Consider the following 23,686-nt stretch of genomic DNA (forward strand, 5'->3'; position numbering starts at 1 on the left):
AGCAATGTTTTGAGTAAGAAAACGGTGAAGGTTGGGAAATACTGACCGATCAACAGTGGTTTCACTAAATCCACAATGACTCATTTGAGTTTACTCTGCATTCAACAATACAGGTTACTATTCAGAAGATAACTTAGAATTTTAACATTTTATTTTTGGATAGAATGTGTTTTTATTTTGTAAAATACTGCATTTTATCAAAAGCGAGAATATTTTTAATTTGTCCAAAGAAATTTAGAGAGAAGTGTAACTTCTCAGTGAAAAGGAACGTTTTAATTTTAAAATGTATCTTCTACTTAGCACTTCCTTTTCATTTTCAGAACATGCATCACGCTAACGATGTATCCTACCAACAGATACTGTAATACATATAAACACTTCCTCTTCCAGCAAACCAGACAAGAGTGACTTAAGTGTCTCATGTAATTGGTATTGTGATAACACAAAGCGCGATTGCCACCAAAGGGTTGTTTTCTATGAATGTAGTTCCAGTGTTAGTTTTATTTCCGTTTTACAGTTTTATTATGTGGCCAGTGCCTGCATTTCAGAGATGTTTTTCATTTTACTAAGATACACATATATGGTTGAATCTAAATAGTTCTCAATGATTACAGAAACCACGAGTCATTTGATCTGCTCTGTTGTTGTTGTTGTATAATGTACTGTAAAAAGTCTTTGTAGCACATGTAGGGATAGGATTTGTTTTAGTTGCAGAATTTTCTAAGAGATCCTAGTAAATACTATGAACATCTCTACTTCATTTCCTTTGATAAAGAAAGGCAGGAAGAGAGACATGGAGTTCTTAAGACACAAACTGAATAACAAGTTTAATTTATGCTGTAGTCTTGTAATACAACAAACTCAATAAATCTCCATTAAAAATTTTCAACTTTCCAAAAGCACAATAACTGAGAGATTGATTTATGTGGTAGGTTTTAGCATAAATCAGCTTTAGAGAGAGGGTTTATATTATACCTACAAAAATAAGTTAATAACTTCTCAGTCTTCATTCAGATATTATTGTAGTTCAGATGTTCGAAATCAGTACACCTGTGGAATTCAGCTAAGGATTGCATGTTTTGAATTAAGTTTTAATCTGTACTAAAATACTGTAAAATATTATACAACATATCAGCATAATTAAATTTATAGAAAAAAAAACTGATTTTTTTTGTTACCAATTGAAGGTAGTATTTCTAACAAGTGGTTTGTAAGACAAAACGCAGTGAAGGGTGTAGACATGATGAATGTTTCTCTCTTAGTGTATGACTCACTAATGTTTCGTACAGTCATTTTTGCATCTTTCTTTCTCCATTGTCATTGGGTGGGTAAGGACTGTTGCAGAGGATGTGGCAGCAGCAGCTCGTAATAGATCAAACATTCCTGGTTACCCACTCCTCCTATAGTTTTCCACAGTGAAATGAGTTTTGGATACTTGGAGCTATTGGTCAGATCTACTGGCAAACAACCTACCTGCAGCCTCCCCTGGGAGATTCCCTTTGTAGAGAATCTAACTTAAAAGCATATATAGTCCAGTGTATGATAAACCTCAATGACCTAATTTAGCTACAAACTCACTAGCATTTATTCTAATGTGCTTCTCTTCAAAAGAAAATCTAGTGCCTTGAAAACTGCAGTAGTCCACCCTATTCTCAAGAGGACAAAAATCACCAAAAAGAATTTTCCCATCTCTCATTCCTGGAACTTGAAAAAGTGATAACTAATGATCTCCATAAATGCTTGTCATCTGTTAAAATCTCAAAAGCCCCACAGTCCAGGTTTGGGGTCTAGCACAGAGCTCAAAGATGAGTTTTGTGGGAGGGGATAGCTGGGGATATATTAGTACATTTTGTGCCTTTTTTTTTTTCATTTTTAACCTCTAAGAGGAAACCTAGTTTCCAAAACCAATTAGGCTGATCTGAATGAAAGACTAGTTACTGACTGTGTCTACACCTAAGTTAATTTCAGTTAACTCCCTTCAGTTTTTATGAGTTTACTTATGGAGAAACCATTGGTTTTAATAGTGAGTGGCACCTAAAATGTGGTATCATACAGAAAGGTATTTTCAAACGTGAAGGAAAAATATAGGAGCCACTTAGTTTATTCTTAAAATAGACTTACTAAAAACTGTGGTCTGATACTGTGTTTCTTACTGTTCACAAAAACATGCACAGAAGTGCAAAAAATAATAAAAAAACAAAATATTTTCCATAAGCAATAACCTAATCCTATATCAAAATTAATCAGTGAGTATAATTGCAGCAAGTTTAGCACTTAACTGGTTCTATAGCTGTGAAATAAAATACCATGTACGATGTACCAGAGAGAAACTAAAAGCGATTATTTCTAACCCAGTTCCTCAAGAACTACATGATAAATGCGTGCAGGTTTGGAATCCAGCAAAGCTTGTGAGTCAGTAAAATCTCTTGTACTGCCAAAGAATGATCTCAATTTAAGTCTTTGTTTCTTATGCCCAGAAAAGAAAATAGCAGTTCCCAAATAAGTCGTTTGTTTGTTTGTTTGTTTGTTTTTTAATATGATAGACCTGTGTTTCAGAACCATAAAAGCTAGCTGGCTTCCAAGCTTTCTGAAAGAACTCAGGATAGTTTAATATCTTGAAAGGAAATCAGAGCTTACATGTCTGGCTCTTGAACTGTGTTTCAGCAGAAGGTGAAAGAGCCTTAGTTTTGCAGTGCAGTAACAAGTGAAATTTTTCTCTCTGTTTGTGAAAGGAGCAGCCAAATTTAGCAACCCATGCACAAGGCCTCCAGCAAACAAAACAGTTAAAATTTGTAGAGTGTTAATTGGAGAAATCCATATAAAATTATTCCTTTATACCTGGATAAATATCAAGTGAGATAAGATGTGAGATAAAAACAAAGACAGTAGTAGTGGCTAACAGAAGGTTGTCATGAGGACAAAATTAACAGGAGCATGGTGTGGGTGAAAAATAGGAAAAATACTGATAAGAATTCAATGGTGAAATATACGTGAATGAGTTCATGTTTTTTTGTTTTTCTCTACAGCTTTCGAGTTTGGTGGTTTGTCTGTTTAATAGTTCTGCTGACTTGAGAAGATTTTTGTCTGGCTGCAAAGTAGCCAGAAGGCTGTCATCCTCCAGCAGCCTGCTGTTGTGTTAACACAATCACATGTGTTTTGGTAATTTTTTATGGCTAACTCTGTTTCCTAGCTGAGTAGTAGTAATGATACCTTATTCATTAATCTCCAGGCTAACTACAGTGGTGATATAGACAAGGTGATGTATTCTTAGTGCATGATTTCAGGCATAAATTAAAGACATGGTGGTTCTAGATAGATCAGAATAGTGAAGTCATAAATTCTAGTTAGAAGATGGAGAATGCCCTTTCATCCGTATTAGATTACATCAGGGAAAGCAGTTTTTGTCTCAAAGGTTTTTGCTTGGCTCTTTTTTCCCCCTATAATTGTTTTTTTTGCTGTTGTTGTTTGTTTTGTTTTTGTTTTACCTAATCCTATTCTTTAGACTATAAATGCGTATATTCCTCATGAATATAGTATAGTTTGTTTAAGGTCTTGCTTTAAGTCCCTGGAGCTGCTTTTTCTGCTCCTGTTGGCCTTTTGAAGGTAGTTGGTGCATATTTTGAGACATGTTGTAGTTCATAATTATCTTAGGTTCTCTTCTACATCATTATCAGTATTTTCTCTTTTCTAGTATAGCTCCACATTTTCATTTGCACTAAAAGTTTTGAAATATTTCCAGGTAAACCCTTTTAAAGCAGTGAAACACGCATGCTCTACCTGGCATTTATTCTCAATGTTAAATCTTGCTCTCTGCTTCTCCTTGTGTCCATCTTGTTCCTCAATTTTTGGAACTTCTTGAAGTCTTGTTTTCTTGTCCAGGGTCACTGCTACAGTATTGACTCTGCTGATGATACAGATTGTACCAAAAAACCTAGCAAGCCTCATTCAGATAAATGATGTCTACAGCAAGTGATTTCCATGATGTATGACTTCTGAAAACAAAAAGATTTGTATGAACAGAAAGAGATCAATCTGTTTTAAATTTGTAGGACAGTTGGCAATATTGTAGTTTGAACACAGAGGGTGAAAACTTGTTTTCTGTAGTATACCTAATACATAGTGACTTGTTAGAATTTATGTAGATTTGAATTACCTTTTAGTAAAATATATTCATCTAGTAATTTTATTTTAAAAGTTTCTGAAATGACTTTTAACTCATACAGAGTTGTTTGTTTCTCACTTAGCCATATTTCTGTGTATGACTTCAGCATGTGATCGTGTAACCGAATTGATTATGCTTATGTCTTGAGGATCAGCTGAATGAAATGTCTATAATCTGCTTGGCAAGCAGCTTTGTATTTTCTGTTTACTTCTAAGTAAACCTGTTTGTAAAATGTAAAAAGTAAAGGTTTAATGTGTGCAGAATGCGTGTCAAAGTTAAGTGTTAAGATGGGAACTAGAACGGTGATACTGCTTTTATATTAGTGTAGGTTTCAGCCTTCCTTTTCCCCAGTGTACAGGAAAACTGCTTAGAATGACACTTTAAAGAAGTAAAAGCAGGAATGGGAAAAATGAAGATTTCTTCTCATTAGTAAATTAGCTTTTCATATGTCAGCCTGCTTCCTGGTTTCTTTCCTGCAGTTATAAACCTTACTAGGTTCTTCAATTTCAGCTTTTCGTTTGCAGCCTGACTCAGACAACATACTTCAGAAATTCCCAAATATAGTCCACAGTCAAATTCAATACCCAGTATTCTGCAAAAGCAATTCACAATTTAATTTGAAAGTGTAGAGTGTGTAGGCACATCTTCATTTCCTGGAGAAACCATTAAGCATCTCTTCCACTGATACGCAGGTTATGAGGGGCAGCTGTCTTCTGCTTTGTTTGATGCCATTTTGGTAGGGCCTACAAGTTCATGGCAAGCTGCCACTATGACACTTGGATGAGTAATTTGCTTTCTCCTTGAATTCTTGTTCTGCTTGTTAATGTGCTTTCTTCCAGAGTATTTGTTCTGCCTGTTGCTTGTTCTGACATCTCTATTTACTCATGTTAGAAGGAAAGACCTGCATTAATCTGGGCAAGGCCTCTTGATGAAGAGAAAAGGACTACTTATACAATCTGTCTTCAGTTTTTGGGGGAGTTATGAACCCTTAGGAGCTTAGCAGTCAAGTTTCTGTGTTGATACTGTTAGTATATCACTTGAACATTTAGCACTGGAAGTGGCCTTACCTGTAATGAGGTTTTGAGAGGATTGTACATGAAAACAGTCAATATAGTAGTGCCTTTATCATGAAAAATAAAAATTTAGCCATATTGTTAAAGCTGTGTTTCTTGGTTATTTTTGTTAAATTTGTTTCACCCTTTGAGTCTCTGGATAAAAGCAGGGAGACCAGTATAGCAGTATTATCTCAAATATGCTTCTAAAATACTGCCTTGGGAATGTTTTTAATACTTTCTTTGGCTTCAAGAAATGTAGCTTTCCTTTTATAATTACTCTCCTAGGACAGTAGGAGACAGCAGTGCCCAAGCAATATTATTTTTAAAGATGTCATTTTGTTTCCCATCTCTTCCTTCTCATTGCCATCACATTTTATGTGGCATAAGCAAGAGGAAAACAGACTGAGTTGCTGCACTTTGTATTAATAAAAGCAGGTCTGATGTAAATAAGGACATTGAATGCACAGTAATCCTCAGAGAAAGATTGCTAGGTGTTTTTCAGTTATCAAACTTGTAATTTGGTAACACAGCCATTTGAACCAGTTATCATCATTCAACCAATATGTATGGTAGTTAGGTTTCCAGTTTGGTTTGATAACAAGAGAACACAAGATAGCAAGGAGAAGAACACAACTTTCAGATCTTTGTAAGACCCTTACAGGATTTATGTAATTTATCTGGCTCACATGGGAATAGTAACTTGAAGTGCTCATTCAGTACAGATTGTGGGAGCTATTCTAATTTAGATTGCAGTAGAGAGAAAATGAGGTTGTTATACACTTTAAAGGTTAGAGAATTCTTTTCATTGTTTATTCCCTCTCCTTTCTTTTGTTATTTCTTTCTTGGCATAGAAGTACTAGTGTCAGACCCAAGACATTGTCATTGAGCCGAGCCCATCAGTCATAGAGATGAAGAAGGTTGGGTAGGTTTTGAGGTTGGTAATGATCAAACACTTTGATTTTTATTATTTTTTTTCCAGATCACAGGTTTTGCTTAAAATTACAGCAGTGGAGTTGCTGGGAGGTATGGTGTATCAAGATATACGGACAGAATTCATGGATTCTCATTAAAATAATAAGTACATGCAAGAGTGACATCTGATAGCACTGAGAGCCAAACCACAAATACATGCTTGCCTTAATTTGATGAAGAGGCTTGTCAAATCTTTTGTGTTTATGGAATCAAAATATGATTTCTAATTGTACTTCTGTTTCCTCCTCAAAAGCTCACATTTTGACAAACTTAGTTAACTTTTTACCATACTAATAGGTTTTCTGAATGGCACACGCATAGCCTGCATGTCAGAGTTGAAACTGTGTATGTCAGTCTCACAATGCTATGCAGTATCTGTGACACTGTAGTGCAGGAGGCTGAGACAGCTTCTGCAGGGCAGCAGCCACAGAAGTGCACATAGGCAGACCTTTCTGTTCTGATCCAGACAGTTTTGTTCTTAATTTTTTTTTCCTTTGTTATACTTGAGTCATGTGCTGACTCTCAGGAGCAAACACTGCAACCGTTTCTGGCTTTTTTCTGCTTAAGTTGAAAAGAGGGTGACCTAAAAGAGCAACAGATTTTCTGATCTCAGACTTGTATTTTACTTGTTTCAATTTAGGATGGAGTGTTTTCACTACTCTATGCTTAGCAGTTTCTGAAAGATAAATGTGATTGATAATCCAAACTTGCATTCAGATAAATACTTCACTGGTCATGAGTTACAGGGACCTCTGAATGTACTGGTAGCTTTCTCCAACACAGAGCCCCCAACTAAGGAAGATTGTTCTGTATTGTGAAAAGCGGAATTTTGAAAAAGGATGCAGAAGACTATTTGGAATTAGTGATCACAGGAAGAAAGGACCGATTACTTTATGGAAAGATCTCTTAGTGGAATTTGATTTCCTATTTTGTAAATAAGATCTTTTTAGTTAAAGTCATATTCTAAAATTTATAACAGTGAAGTATGCAGCAGATTAACAGTTACAACAGGTAGTTCTATAAAGGGAAATTATATAAAAGAAGAAGATGAAAGGGAAGCAGCACTGAAGTCTTTTGGAAAACCTGTGTTCTGAGGTTCCTTATTCCCATGCCACAAGTAAGAGAAAATTTAGTGTTTTCTTTGAACTAAGGTTGCTGTGAATTGCTCAGCTTTCTATTAAATGATTTTTATTCCTTTATTATGCACTCAAATGTAATTCACCAGTGTGACAGCAATGCAGTGAATTAGTCAACTGCTGTAAATCCACTGCCAGTGGATTTTGGTTAGAACAGTTTTGACAGCTTGACAGAGATAGTAACTGAGAGTACTTGTATAAAGAAGAAAGTGCTCCATTATTATGTTGATGTCTGAATCAACATATGATTCTATTTTAATCATAAAATTCAGATTTTATTGTAAGGGGCATCCCGTGCTACATCCCATAACTGCTGAGTTAGCATGCATCTTTAAGGGTCCCATCTATCTGTTCACTGTCTGTTTTTTAACTAAGTCTGTAATTTAAATCAGTCATTTAAAAATATATATGTTACAGCATCAAAATTATAGTGAAGGAAAGTGCACCAACATAAAAGTATGGTGGCAGAACCATGTCCTTATCAGGTATTCTACTTCTCCAACTTTTCATCCTTTTAAAAATTTGCCACCTGCTAATAACATTACAATTAGGACTTGTGCTCATGCTGGCTAAAGAAAGGTGACTTGTTAGTCCCTCCTGGTTGACCAAGGGAAGCCAGTAGCTGTAATCTTTTTGTATTTCAGCAAAATTTTCGTACTGTCTCTCACCTTCTGGACATACAGCTTGACAAGTATGTAACATGGTGGAAAGATGATTGGCTGACAGATTGGGCTCAAAGGCTTGTAAATGAGGTTACATCAGGCTGGTGACCAGTCCCTAGGGGGGTCCCTCAGGGTTCCATTCGAGGGCCAGCTCTCTTCAGTGTTCTCATAAGTGACCTGGAAACAGGAGTTGAATGCACGCTTCATAAGTTTGAAGATGATGCTAAATTAGGAGGAGCTGTGGACTCCCTTGAGAGTAGAAAGGCCTTGCAGAGAGAGATCTTGACAGACCAGAGGGCTGGGCAAGCACGAACTGTATGAAATTTAACAACAGCAAGTGCTGGATTCTGCACCTGGGATGGGGGAACCATGGCTGTATGTACAGACTGGGGGATGAGAGGCTGCAGAGCAGCCCTGCAGAAAGGGATCTAGGGGTTCTGGCTGATGGCAAGCCAGCCAAAAGGGCCAGCCATACCCTGGGGTGTGTCAGGCGCAGCACTGCCAGCTGGTTGAGGGAAGGGACTGTCCTGCTCTGCTCTGCGCTGGTGTGGCCTCACCACGAGTGCTGTGTGCAGTTTTGGGTGCCACAGTATGAGAAGGACATAAAACTATTAGAGGGAACCAAAAGAAGGGCTACAAAGATGGTGAAGGGTCTGGAAGGCAAGACGTATGAGAAGTGACTGAGGTCCCTTGGTTTGCTCAGCCCAGAGCAGAGCAGGCTGAGGGGAGGCCTCATGGCGGCCTGCAGCTCCCTCACGAGGGGAGCGGAGGGGCAGGCGCTGAGCTCTGCTCTCTGGGGACAGCGACAGGACCCGAGGGAACGGCATGGAGCTGGGACAGGGGAGGGTCAGGCTGGGTGTTAGGGAAAGGTTCTGCACCCAGAGGGCTGTCAGGCACTGGGACAGGCTCCCCAGGGCAGTGGTCATAGCACTGAGCCTGCCGGAGTTCAAGAAGCCTTTGGACAATGCCCTCAGACGTAGGGTCTGATTTTTGGGCAGTCTGGTGTGGAGCCAGGAGTTGGACTTGATGATCCTTGTGGGTCCCTTCCAGCTCAGGGTTCTCTGTGATTCTGTGATTCCTGGTCTGTTTGTTAGACTCCAGAGGTAGATTTAAGGAGAGCAGTGGTAGCATATCTGAATGGAGGGACTGACAGGTGCTGACCGTAGCACAGGACACCCAGTCATTAGAGTGGCCATTGTGCATTAGAGGGACTGTGGGGCTGCTGTGCTTTTGCAGATCGTATAGAAATCAACACTTAAAAAGAAAAAAAAAAAGTATCGGGTGGGTGCAAAACCAGCATAAAGCTGCTTCTGACTAGTTTCTCTCCTCCAGCTGTGCTCTCTTAAATTTGATAAATTTTGTCCTACCTTCAAACATGCAGAAATGTCCCTGGTATGATGTTCATTCTGTGGGTAGTTTGATTTCATGAAATGAAAATACTACAATGATCCAATGAAGCTAAATATTACTCGCTTTTAGCAGAATTTGTGGTTCGTCTTGGGCCGGAAGTCTTGACTTAAAATACTTACCTACCCTGGCCTGAAAAAGGAATTATGGTCATTTTTGTACTGAGAGGGAATTTAAAGTCCAGTGAGAAAAATAGAAATTATGATGATAATTTCAGTTGGTATTGAGTCAGAGTAACAGTGCTTTGCTGATTTTTCATCATAATTCTTTCTTATTTCTTAAGGTGAATTAACATTACTTTCAGTTTTACAAACTAATTGCAGACTGTTTCTGTTAACTGTCTAGTTGAGTCTTAATATCAGCATTTGCATTAATAGTGTAATCCTAGTTGAAAGTGATTATGTGGACTAGCTGCATGCTGATTTCTTAAGTAGTTGTCTGTCTCTGATAGTATGTGTGAACAGGGTAGATAAAGGACTATGAATATGCTTTTTTTCTGGGTAGCAGAATGTAATGTAAACAGCCTGTCTTTGCTACTCTGATAGCTTCCCCAAATTAAGTTAATAAATTTGTTTTGAATATTTCTTGGGAAACTGCTTTGGGCATTTCTGAAAGAATTACAAAGGGGGTAGGTAGGTATGGAGCATTTGTCACTACATGGAAACCTTTGTCTCCAGCAGATTTGATGTGATACGTCAGTATGCAGCTGTTGACTTTGTCCCTGGATATTCATCCTCTTGCTGTGTCCTGGAGAATCTCCATAGCACAGTGGGATTAGGTGATTGAGTACAGAAACCTTGCTGTACTAATAATAGGAATACACAATTTTCCTCAGTAGACAGTGTTGTTGCTTTTCTACCCTTCTTACTCAGTCAACAAAAGCTTTCACGTACAATTTAATGAAAATTAATTTAAAAATCAGTTTTGCTTTCCTTCTTACTGAAAACAAGGGCTTTTATAAGACATTTAGATTATTAAAAACAAAGTACAAACAGAAAACACCCCCCCCCCCCCCAAAAAATGTTTCCCATCGTTCAATGAATAGTGATACTTTTGTAAGGACCATGTCCTGTTTTGGCTAACATCTTGGGAGGATAATCCATTTATGCTTTGACAGATAAATAGGCCTCCCCAAATGACTGTTTAAAAGCCCAGTGTGACCTTTCCCTGTAAATAGTGATTAGTTAGTTAGCAGAATTAATCATTTTAAGATTCATATTTATTAGGTTAAGTCAGAGTATGAATCAATTTTGTACACACCAGGCAACAAAGAAAGAAGCTTTTCAAGCTCTTATTTGTGTGAAACTGTGATTTAAAAGTAGGAGTGTTGTGTATTAATGGGTTTTCTTCCTAACGGTGGAAGTTGACACCATGTTTTAAGAGACTGGTATTTTGCCTGAAGCCTTGCAAGAGTAGTCAGCAGTTCTTTGCTGTCCTTCTTTAAATAAGCTCCTCTTGGCATCTGATTTGAGCCAGCAGAAATACTGTATGTTTCTAGGAATGAGAAGATTATACTTAATTTATAAAGAAGCTATCACTTTTTTAGGTCACACATGGCACAAAACCTTTTTTATTTTTATTCTCCCCCAAGGCATGTTTCAAATAGTTACTCATCACCATGGTATAATGTGTCTGTGGTTTCTCTGGAGAAAATAATGTTGGATTGCTATCTTTAACAACTTGGGGCAAAATTAATTCTTTTGTGACCCTGTTCAAAAGAACAGCTTTTTATCAGAGGTTAAATGTTGCCCCTTTCTGCAGTTCTGCCAGTTCACTTCACTACACAAAGAGATTAATGAAAGCACCCAAAAGAAGTAGGTGATACTGTATCATGTAGCTTATCATGCCTATGTTAACTCTGAAAGTCATTTTTCAAAGTTTTATCCCCAAGAAATGAGGTAATTGTTTAGAAAGACAATCTTCGTGGTTGGAGAACACACAAATGCAACCATTTAAGTTTGTTGCAGTTTTTGCAGAGGAAAATTCCTACTTCATTATTTTGAAAGGAACCCTCCTAGTCCTCTGATGTTTCTAGAAATACTAGTTTGAAATGATTGCTTTCTGTATTATGTATTAGTCAGCAGAGGGCACTCTCTTCCATGAAAAATAAAAGAAAGTATGACTTAAAAATAAGAGAGGTGAGCTGCTTTTCTTTGCAGTACTTTTTTTTTTTAAAATACAAATTGTAAATGTGAAACTGAAAATTAATACAATAAAATTCTGTGCAAAATTATTTTTCATGTAAATACTTTTCTGAATTGAAACAGGAAGACACGATTCTTTTAAAATGAACCTGCTCTTAATTTCCCTGTGCCTGTCCTGTGTTCACCTCTAGGTTCCTCTCTAGGTATCAAAAACAGTGAAACTTAATGCAGTTCTTTCATGTAGGCAATTGAATGGTATTGCTGAATTTCTGAATTGCCCAAATCAAATGACCATAGCCTCTACTATATAAAGAGCCACAGAGTCATTTCAGTTCTAGCTATTTTAATCCACGAAGCCAAGCAAAGCGTTTATTCCTCTGATCATTAAAAACATCTGTTGTGCAAGGTTCATTCAGGCTTTGTGCAGGAGTGAGGCTCAGGAGGAGTTACATGACCAATTGTCCTTTTTTTTTTATCTTTCTATACACTTACTGTTGTATTGCATTGGTTGACTTGAGGTAGTGGATTCCTGCAGGACTGTGAAATACAGCCAGTTATTTTGCTTAAAATTGAATGGAAATTTCAGCATGCCCGTGTTTGTGTAACATACTATTCCATAGATCCTATCATACCACATAGAAAAACATTACTGCAGAAAAGTTTGTTGTTATTTGCGATACTGTTATTAAACACCATTCTTCAAAAAAACAGGTACTAGGGCATGAAGACTGCTATAAAACTCTTAAAATCAGTGATACTTGCAGAGTAGGAGAAGGATTAGTTAAAAATTTCAGTGATTTATCCTGGATTCTTGTGAAGTCATTGTAGAGAGACTGGCTGTAGAATTAATTAATTAACCCTTCTGGTTTTCAGATCCATTAATTTTTTTCTGTGGGCAACACATTTGGAAGATGTCCCTCGGGAGGGGTTGTGACAGAGCAGTTTTAGTTTATTACTATATTTAAATACTTTGAATACTTTTTCCTGAGAAAATGCATCCCTGAGTCTGAGGTTGACGTTGTTCTCTGTTCAGTGTTGTTAAAAGCAGTTCTAAGTCTTCCCAGTTTGTATCAGCTAAATATATAGAAAGTGTTTTTTGAGTTTTCTGGCTTCAGGTATACCCCCCTTCTGCCTCTGTACACCTTACTTACTCAGGTAAGCTTGATATAGCAGTTTCTGTGACATTTAACTTGGAGTGTCAACTGGAAGAACACTAAGAAGCAGTCCATCAGTTTCATTTTTGTTGTGTAGCATTTCAAGAAACAATGGTATATTTGCTTATGTGTTTTTATTGTAATTATTTGTACAATTTGTACAACTGTACACCACAATATTAAAAGTGGCCCTCAGAAAGAAAAAGAAAATTCTAGGATATGGATTTTTTTTCTGAAAACATAACTGTATGTGCATTCTTGGATATGTCTTTGAAAACAATTGTTGATAGTACTATATTTATACAGACAGCAGTAATTTGGATAATTTGTGTTAACTACAACTACTGTTGAGAGATTTTGTTAGAAATTCTTACTTAGCCTGATTTATATCTGAAATGTTTTTCAGTTAGTTTCTGTCATTGTAGAACTGAGTTAACTTTGGAAATAGGTTTTACTACTAGAAAAATATTTTACCGGCTTGGGCTTGCAAGTTGTTAATTATGAGGACTTCGTGAGGATATAAATAGTTGCTGGTAACAGTGTCCAAGAGAAGAAGTCTTTAGTTTTATGTTCAGATTAGCAATGTCAGAACCCAAGGAGAATTCATTTTCAGCTGTTTATGAACTTCAATGGGGGTTTCTTCACCAATACCTGCCATTACTTCCTTCAGAATCTTACAAATTTATTTCAAAAAGGAGTTGAATTTCAGAATTTTGATACCTGCCTAAAGTCTTTGAAATTTGGTAGCAAAAATAACGTTTGGAAAACAAGTCAAAACATGATGTTCAGGGACTACTTCATTTTTAAAAGAAGTTAACATAATTTTGCACTCCTCTGCTCTGGATCTCTTTACTTATGTGGCCTGTATTTTACTTGTTGCTCTATTTTGTTTGAAGTAAAATTAGACAAACCATGGAAAACGAATTTGCTGAATTCGTGGAATAAATTATTGATCAAGCAGTTAAATGTATATAAGTGGACTATAACTAATTCCATAATTAAAGAAGTGAAAGCTGTTATCCGCAATTAGAATATGATTGCATGTAATTTAAAAAACAAATAAAAAACAAACCAAAACAAACCCACCAATTTTAGCAGAAGTGAAGGTAATAGAGTAGGATATTTAAATAGGGAGATTATCTTGAGCAATTTTGGAGCAGAATATCTGTCTTCCCAGCATGACAAAAATAATCAGCTGAAGGTGAATTGCTAGAGCAGTTGGAAAGGATATAGCAGTTGGCTGATCCATAAAGAGGTCTTTGAAAGAGACACACTAAAGGTTATGTACAGAGCGTAAAGCATTTTCTGTTTCTGTAATCTTCACAGGAAAAGTGATGGATTTTTGATTCACATGTCAGAAAAGCAATCACTAGCTGCGCAGTTTTGGAACCGTTGTCTAGAAATTTCAGCTGTTGTACTATATTTATTAAAAGCAGGAGATGTGGAAATACCTAATTTATAATCCATTGTAAACGTAACATACCACTCAGAATAACATCAAGTATGATCTTTTTTTGAAAGAGGTATTCATAACACGGTATTTTGTTGAGCATTGGTGTCATCTTCCAGCTCTGCTTTCCTAGCTCTGCCAATATTTGAAGAGCATAGAACAGCATGTGTTGTCATTAACAAAGTTATAATGCTCAAAATGATCTGACCTCCTAAAAATAATACTTAAGAAATCTCGATGACCTGCCTGAAAAGTTAGGAATATTAAACTTTTTAAAGAGAGGGTAAAAGACTCTTATCATTTTTGTTATACAGATCCAATTCTATATAGAGCATATTTTATTTTAAATCTACAAAATGAAGCAGGTAGGTCAAGTGCAAAAGATAATCGGAGGATGGATAACTAAGACCTGAAGTTAAACGTTCAGTTTCTGTCTTTCATCTCTGTCATTTTACCAGAGTTTTTCTTTAAGATACTTTGTGTAGATTTGCAAAAAATAACAAGATTGGGATGAATGTTCAAAACCTAGCCTTCTTTTGAGAGGAAGAGATAGCAAAGGATTTTAACAGTTGAAGTTACCCAAGACAACTGGCAGAATGATTCATTTTATTTCTTCTACCTCTTTGTCCTTTCAGTGGATGGGAAATGGCCTCATTCCTACTTTTTCTTCCCATTTTTCTGTTTTCTCCTTTGTCTTGGAAACATGTTTTGTTCTCCAGAGGTTGATTGCCAGAAGTTGTTTCAGTTACTTGAAGTGTTATAGGTAGGTGGTTTGGGGAGGAAAGGAGTGAAGAGTGATAAAAGCATTCTTTCAAGCCTTTACATGGAATTTGATATTCAATCAAAGCAACAGTATTGTTCTTACTGGTATTTTTATGTTGCTTTTATGTGTTAGGCAACACCTTAACAGGTAACCAGACATTTATATATGGAGTATGGATGTTGGACAGTAAGTGGAAAAATGATTACACACCCTTTTGTTGCCCTGTAGCATGATTTGCATTGGCAGAAGTAGTCAATGTTAGTTCTGGGCTCTTTAGACCTGCTTACTTCTAAAGAGTATCTGCACTGTGCTGCTGTAATGGCATCATTCTGTAGATTTCCTTTCCTTAAACAAAGATTATGTTCTGTCACATAGGAGAACATCTCACTTTTCATAAAGGCAAACTATTTTTACATTCTTCATTTTTTAATTCAGCTAAATTTCTAAGAGTTACTTGCATGGAGTGATTTAGTTATCAGAGAGTAAGGTAACTATTCCTCTGCATGCTGACATCAGAAGAACCTTGTTTTCTTGCTGACAAAAGCTTTTGCCTATAAAAAGAGGATTGGAATCTGTAGGTGAGGCTAGTAGGATGACTGTGGCAAAGTACATTTATCTAGATCTTGATTTGGCATTTAAGCTGTACACCTAAGCTTCCGTGTCTTCTCCTTTGACATGACTCACATGGTGTGTGACTGTCTCTCTGACCCTTGCATGAGACACTGCTAGGATGACAGTAAGTTATTTCATGGTGCTTCTCTTGTTCTGTAATTAAAACATTTTTTCAAGCGCTATAGGGATGATCTAGCTTCTAAAATGTAAGTTTCAGAAGCCTTTTCTATTATATATATAGAAACTGTGATATAATTGTAGATAAAAGCTTACTCAAATGTTCTAGTTGCAGCCTTATAGCAGCAGCATCATGCTTGTCTTCCATCTCTGATACATCTTAAAAGTAAACAAGAAATCAAGAAAATTCAGGGCTCTGACTGAAGTGTACAAATAAAGTTCTGATTTATTCAGCTAATTCCCAAGGCTTCTCTGAGCCTTAGTAAAAATAAATAAATAAATAAATAAATAATCTCATACATGTACACATCTTTCTTTCATTATTCCGGTGTTTTGATCCATGAAAATACTGCAACTAGAGTTTAATGATGTATTTTGAAGGATTCATTTTTTAACTGAATTTTCTAAATGAATTCATTTTCCATTCATAAAATATTTTAAATCCTTTTTTTATTTTACTGCTCATGAGTTAGGATCCATTATCCTAAGCATTTTACAGACAATGACCAGTAAGAAGCAAAAATTTTATTTATCCACTCGATTTTTCAGATTCTTCTTAGTGTCTGTGGAATTCTTTTTCAGAGAGCTTATGCTATTTTTTTCTTTTCAAAGGTCATGATGTGAAACAGGAAAGGACACAAATTCTCATTTAGGTGGTTTGATCCCCTATTAACCTTCTTCAGTAACTGAAGATTGATTAGGATTGTACTAAGCCTTTTCCAGAATTTCATAGCACACTTTATTAATACATATACAGTTCTTCAGTGTAGCACACCATGCAAACGCTTCCCCGTTTAGGCTAGTCCATTCTGTGGTCCAGAGTTGGTCAAAGGAAGCAATGTCCTCTTTACAGTCCTTTTTCAAACTATTGTTATTGGACTGCTGTGTGAAAACACTTTGCTACCTGGGAGAGATTATCAGTCAGAGATTTCTGTTTTCTGGCATGTTAAGGAGTATGTTGGGAGATGAGGGCTTATTGGGGCTGTTTGCTTTTCAAGACGGTGAATAGACTAGTATTGCTCTCCTTAAATGTTACACCTGCTTGAAATATCCACAGGTTTACAGGAAAGTCTCTAAAGCAGTGTGTCTTGCTGTACAGCCCTGTAAGTGAAGACATTTGTATGAACCACACTTGTAAATTGTAACTCAACAGGATCTGAACCCATAAATGGCTCTTGGCTCTTGTTGAACTGGAATGAGTAATAGTTTTTATGCTGCATTATCAAGGAATGTTTGGTTTTTTTGTTAGTTTTTTTTTTTTTTGTCCATGCTAAATGAGAGAGACAAATCCATGATCATGATGGTGGCTTTGTAATGACTTCCACTCAGCTCCTGGACTGCTTTGATCTGATCACATGACATTGCTCTCAATTGTACAGTCTTTGTAAACTTCAGCATCCAGACCTAACATCAGTGTGCTTTTTCCTTTAGTTACTGACAGCCAAGCATCACAGACACAGGGTTTTTCTTATTGGTTTGGGAAATCCTTTTACAAAACAGAAAACATTTACATTTATAAATACAAGATAACTATCCCATACAAGGTTATTCTTTAAATGGGCATCTTAAAATCTGCTAGACCACAGAGACCATTGATATAAAAACTCCCTTCCCTGCTGCATCTCAAGCATACTGCTTTCTCCTGTGGATTTAGTATCTCAGAGGAATTTCATTTGAAATAGACTGCATTTTTCTGCCTGGCCTTTATCATATAAATCATTCTGGTAGGTTGTAGAGCTACTCTGGAAAAAATGCAGTGACTAAATCGAAAGGAATATAAAAATCTGAAACTTTTACCAAGCTTGCTAAAACATTGATTTGCAGCCATGGTTGTAAGGCTCCTAATGGTTGATGTGCATATAGAGTAAACACAGGAACACAAACATTGGCTGGCCCAATTAGTCCCTAAGAAGCATCAGAGCTTTCAAAGAATTAAAAGATATTAAGTAGAAAACTGACGCAATGGAGCCCAGAAGTTCCATACTTTTAACGGATTGTGTGCAAAAGAGTATTACCAGACAGACCAACATAAAAGTGTAATGTTGTTCAAGCCCACAATTAGTTTTTACACTATCCATAGTTTGCTGAGGGGAATGATGATGAAGAAGAAAAGATAGCTATTTTGGTATTTTCTCTGGCTCAGATTTCCTCCTTTCAGAATCTAACAGTTTTCTTTTTTTCTGGGATCATTTATTAAATGCTTGTAGAAATCAGTGAAGAAACTCTTTAATCTAGGATAGATGTCATTTGCAAAAAATAATTGAATGAGTATTAGTAAGATCTCTGGGAAATAATGTGAAAATTGTTACAAGTATTCTTATGCTTGACAGCCACGGAAAATCACTGCTGCTGTCAATAGTATATTGGACTGAAAAGTAGCTACAGCATCTAGATTTAGTTGGTGATACATCACCTGAACTAGTAATTACATCTAAATTACCAGTTTGAATTTGATACTTGCAGAATACTTCAGTTTTGTTTGGATTTTATTTTATTTTTGTTGTTGTTGGTTTTTGAATGCCTTTATAGTAATTATTGATGTCCTAAAAGAGAAATCTAAGAAATCACATTTTTAAAATGGTAATAGTTTGACTTCCCCACACACCTCAAAATAACATTAATTTTAGGGTACAGCAAAAGTATTAGTGAAGACTAAGAAGTTCTAGATAGAGTTTATACTTACAGAAATTGGGTTTATGTAGAGTCCTTGGATTATTTTTTTCTTGCAAGTAATTTGAGTGCTAACATCAAAAATAATGTTTGGAATTTGCTATTTATATTATTAGAAGGAAACTAAAGCTAGGAATTAGCAGTTTTGACACCATACATGCATGCTTGGTGGTTCTTCTACATTTAATTTATGTTTCTTCACCTCACAAGGTTTCAGTAGAATTACTTTTTACTTTTATCAAAGCAAATAAGAGAAGTATAAAGCCAACAGATGTATTTAGATCTCTGTCTCTGCCACCAGGAATTAGAAGCCAGCAAAAGATACTGGCTGACAAAGACTCTCAAAGAAATGAAAAATCTTGTCTACAAGAAAACATAGTACTTCTGGGAACATGAAGACATAACTGAGGATTAATAAAGGCTTGAAATCTATGTGAAGGGGCATTACTTCAAGAGAAGTAGCACTGAAGTGAAGAACTGTAAGTCAGTAGAGTGAGTCAGCTCTCATGAGTCTACCCAAGCAAACCACAGAGAATCAGAAGTAGTATTCACTGGGGAAATACTTATTCTTTTAAAAAAGCTGAATTAATTTTCTGATGGATATAACTTACCAGCATATACCATAGTTTATTTCGTTAAGTTTTACCTGCAGTGCAGAGTCATATTAATTGTACGGTAGAAATCACAGAACTGATAAGTAAAACAGTGCAATATCTTGGACAACTGTAGTAGTAGTAGTAACTGTCTATTCTAGATAGGTAACTCTCCAGAATAAAGTAATTATCCTGCACAATTTTCTCTGCTACCAGTCTTGAACATTTGAGCACCTTCCAGAGAATGTTTAGAGAACCTTTAGAGAAATATTTCAGTTTTGACAGATTTCCAATGAAAACCTATGAGCAGCTTTTGAACAGTTGGTGAGTCTTTCACCTCTGTTAGCACCTTGAGAGCACTTGGCTCTAATTTCAGAGCTCAAGTGCTAAAAAAAACACAAACAGTATCAGAATATACTGTTTTATTAGTTTGTCACAAGCAGAGAGCAAATATTTGTGGCAAGTTCTTTTGGAAGCATACACAGGCAACAATATATAACTAAGCTTGATAAGATACAAGGTAGTTTCCAAAAAAAAAAATCAACCCATTTCATGAGAGCATTGGTTTGTGCTTAGTAGAATACCATTTCTTATTAATTGCCATGAGGATGTAGGGACCCTTCATGATTTTTCCAGGTATTTTGGGTATGTGTGGATATGATGCAGAAGAAAATACTTTTTGGTGGAACTTTCAAGTTTGGGTTCTGGTAACAGAGAACATAAGTTAAACATATCTCTAAGATACAAATTTTTCACATTGAATTTGAAGATTATTTCATCTAGAGTAAACAACAGTTGTATATAAAATACTTTGTTAAGTAATGAGCAGTACCATAATTCTCCTGGAGTGCTTAAAAAGGGGGATGGGGGTTGCACATGTGCAAACACGGGATAAATTTATTTAAAAATAACTAAAAAGCTTATTTCAGAATACCTTCGTCCTTGCCTGAAATGCAGACTAGATAAGAGAGTATAATTCTTTGGGTTTTTGTTTCACTGAGTTTTCATCATTTTTTGTCCTCATTGTGTTTGTGTGCGTTTGTATGTATATCTATATCTACATAGATACATATGTTCATACACTGAATTGTGTACATAATGCTTTCAGCACAAGTTACAAATTGTTCTTCTCTGTCTCCATGGGCTTTAACTAAATTTTGATGGTATTTAGGAGGGTGATGTATTTATTAGGGTTTATTTGCTATCGGCAAATTCCAATTTTAGAGATTACTTTTTAAAGTAAAAACATAATGTATAGTACAAACTGAATCTCAAGAACTTTTCCAAGAATCTCACTTTTCTTAGTAATAAGTTTTGATACATTTGTGGCAACACTCATTACTTTTTAAAATTAATCTCTCTGAAAGGCAAACTCCTTATCTCTCTATTCTCTCCGCACCTGTCAGAGTCTGAATCTGCCAAGTTGGTTAACTGGTTAAGTCTGGAGAAAGAAGGACTTTACCTTGGTCAAAGAGGATCGTGTCAGAGGTCACTTAAGCAAACGTGACATCCACAAATCCATGGGCCCTGATGGAATGCATGCGCGGGTACTGAGGGAGCTGGATGATGTTATTGCTAGACCACTCTACATCATCTTTGAAAGGTTATGGAGGAGAGGTGCTTGAGGAATGGAAGAAAGCCAGTGTCATGCCAGTCTTCAAAAAGGGCAAGGAGGACCCAGGCAACTACAGGCCAGTCAGCCTCACCTCCATCTCTGGAAAGGTGATGGAGCAGCTCGTCCTGGAGGTCATCTCCACACATGTGGCGGATAAAAAAGTGATCAGGAGTAGTCAGCATGGATTCACGAAGGGGAAATCATGTTTGACCAATCTGCTATTCTTCTTTGATGGGTTGACTAGCTGGGTAGATGAGGGGAGAGCAGTGGATGTGGTCTACCTTGACTTCAGCAAGGCTTTTGACACTGTGTCCCCTAACATCCTCATAGGCAAGCTCAGGAAGTGCGGGCTAGATGAGTGGACGGTGAGGTGGATTGACAATTGGCCGACTGGCAGAGCTCAGAGGGTTGTGCTTGGTGGTGCAGTCTAGCTGGAGGCCTGAAGCTAGCAGTGACCCCCAGGGGTCAGTACTGGGTCCAGTCTTACTCAACTTATTAATTGATGATCTGGATGATGGAACAGCACGCACCCCCAGCAAGTCTGCTGACAACACAAAGCTGGGAGGAGTGGCTGATACCCCAGAGGGTCGTGCTGCCATTCAGAGGGAAGGCTGGAGGGATCGGCCGAGAGGAACCTCATGAAGGTCAACAAGGGCAAGTGCAGGGTCCTGCACCTAGGGAGGAATAACCCCAAGCACCAGCACAGGCTGGGGGCTGGCCTGCTGGAGAGCAGCTCTGAAGAGAGGAAACTGGGGGTCCTGTTGGACAGCAGGCTGACCATGAGCCAGCAGTGTGCCCTTGTGGCCAAGAAGGCCAGCGGTATCCTGGGCTGCATTCGGAAGAGTGTTGCCAGCAGGTCAAGGGAGGTGATCCTCCCCCACTGCTCAGACCTGGTGAGGCCACAGCTGGAGTATTGTGTCCAGTTCTGGGCTCCCCAGTACAAAGAGGGACATGGAGCTACTGGAGCGAGTCCAGAGGGGGGCTGCAAAGGTGATCAGAGGACTGTAGCACTTGTTGTACAAGGACAGGCTGAGAGAGCTGGGCCTGTTTAGCCTGGAAAAGAAAAGACTGAGGGGACTCATCAATGTGTATAAATATCTGGGGGGGGGTTGTCCAGAGGATGGAGCCGGTCTCTTTTCAGTTGTTCCAGTGACAGGTCGGGAGGCAACAGGCAAAAACTGAAGCACAGGAGACTCCAGCTGAATGTGAGGGGGCACTTCTTTACTGTGAGGTTGACAGAGCACTGGGACAGGTTGCCCAGAGAGATCGTGGAGTCGTCTTCTCTGGAGATATTGAAAACCCACCTGGAGGCCATCCTGCACAGTATGCTCTGGGTGATCCTGCTTGGCAGGGGTGGGTTGGACTAGATGATCTTCAGAGGTCCATTCCAACCCTGCCCATTCTGTGATTCTGTGGTTATAATTTAAAAAGCAGATATTTTATGTGCCCTATACCTGAAAAATCAAAAATGAAAGCTTTCTTTAGAATTAGCTTAATTAAATATAAATTTTATTCACCTCATCCATTTCATTTAATTATACTGGACTGGAGTAAACATAGTCAGAAATAAAGGCCCATGCTTGTTAATTCACCTTCTGTCCTAATGCTATACTCGTTAATGTTTGTCTTAGTTCAAACTCACCTTATCATCACTCATTTGTAATTTACTCAGTACTCTTATTTATTCTCATTCATTCACCATTTACCTTAAGGTCATCTGGAATAAATCAGTGATGGTCCTTCCTGCAGCATCCCTAAGTTCATTCACATGAATACAGATTTTAGTAAAATATTCATCTTTGAATATTTCAGGACTTTGTTGTCTTTTTTTATCTTCTTGTTGTGAGTTATTCAGCTCGTAGAATGGATGGTAGGTATTCTGTTTGACAGTGTCTAGTAGCATGAAAGGTAAATAATTTGCTAATTCATGTTGACACGTATGTACTTTCCATAAAAAAATGAAGGGTTCCTCAGTTCTTTCTCACTTCTAGAATTCCTTATACTAGTAGTCTCTTTTCTCCATCTTCCTAACCTTCATCATGGTACTTGATTTTTCAAATTGTGTATACACATCGGTGAGATGGGCAGTCATGAAAATTATTCCTGTTAATCATGTTCACTGTATATGAGCTATCTGCAAGTAGAGAAAATTAAGTAAATTTTATTGTTTTGTTTCTTTTACTTAGGCTCATGCACAGTTAGTTCGAGAAGTCGATGTTGAAAAGGTGTCAACTTTTGAGAACCCGTATGTAGATGCAATAAGAAGCTTATGGAATGACCCTGGAATCCAGGAATGCTACGACAGACGACGGGAGTATCAATTATCAGATTCAACTAAATAGTAAGTGCATGATGGCTACAAATAACCATGTCTCACTTTGTGTCTAACACAGTAATTTTTACTTTTTAGCTTCTTAACTGTCTGTGTACATATTTGTACGCATGTGGAGCACAAACTTACGTGAACATACGCTTAAGAACTGTAATTTAAAAGCTGCAATTTAATTGCAGCTGTAATTTAAAAAACTGTGGAGTGCATCTAGTTTTAGTTTAGTGTGTGTGTGTGTGTGTTTCCCACAGTGAAAGTTGGTTACCGTTTGAAGTCTTAAAAATTCTAACTAGGGGTAGTTAAACACTGCTGGTTTTGATTTTGATGTATCTTTTCAAGCCCTTTCTCTCCTCTGACATATGCTCACAATTGCAAACTGGCCAAGAATACTTTCAGGTACTATAATGCAAGAAGTGTAATCAAGGTAAACTTTCATAAAATATGTAAAAATCAGATGTCTCTTTTCCAAGGCTTTCCCCTTTTCCTTCATAGGCTGCTTTTGCAGTCCTGGTGGTGAGGTAAATAGTATGAAGCAGGTGTTCTCGTGTTTTGTTGAGCTGCCTTTCTTTTGTGGAAAGGAGGCCTAAATGTGAAAGAACATGGCTGCCAGAATAGCAAAGACATAGCTGAAAAGAGACTTCAATTTGTAAAAGGTGAAAAAAAAGTAAAGTAAGAGCCTTTTAAATTAAATCCTATCTTTTATAGATCAACAATAAAAATGCCTATGTGACTAAAATTGCTCTCAAATGTTATGCTCTTCATTTCTGGGGAAGGATTCTGATAAA

At 37.2% G+C, this 23,686-nt stretch overlaps 1 protein-coding gene across 1 annotated transcript in view; it reads left to right on the top strand.

The window, feature by feature from the left end:
* The window catches only part of LOC106045450 (guanine nucleotide-binding protein G(q) subunit alpha), a 142,769-nt gene that overhangs the window by 71,167 nt on the left and 47,916 nt on the right, over window positions 1-23,686 (top strand). The window contains exon 3 of the mRNA XM_066988741.1: window positions 22,759-22,913. Coding sequence (XP_066844842.1) covers window positions 22,759-22,913 — 155 coding nt within the window. The remainder of the gene's footprint in view (window positions 1-22,758; window positions 22,914-23,686) is intronic.

The sequence above is a fragment of the Anser cygnoides genome, chromosome Z (genome assembly GCF_040182565.1).
Source record: "Anser cygnoides isolate HZ-2024a breed goose chromosome Z, Taihu_goose_T2T_genome, whole genome shotgun sequence".
Classification (NCBI taxonomy): Eukaryota; Metazoa; Chordata; class Aves; order Anseriformes; family Anatidae; genus Anser; species Anser cygnoides.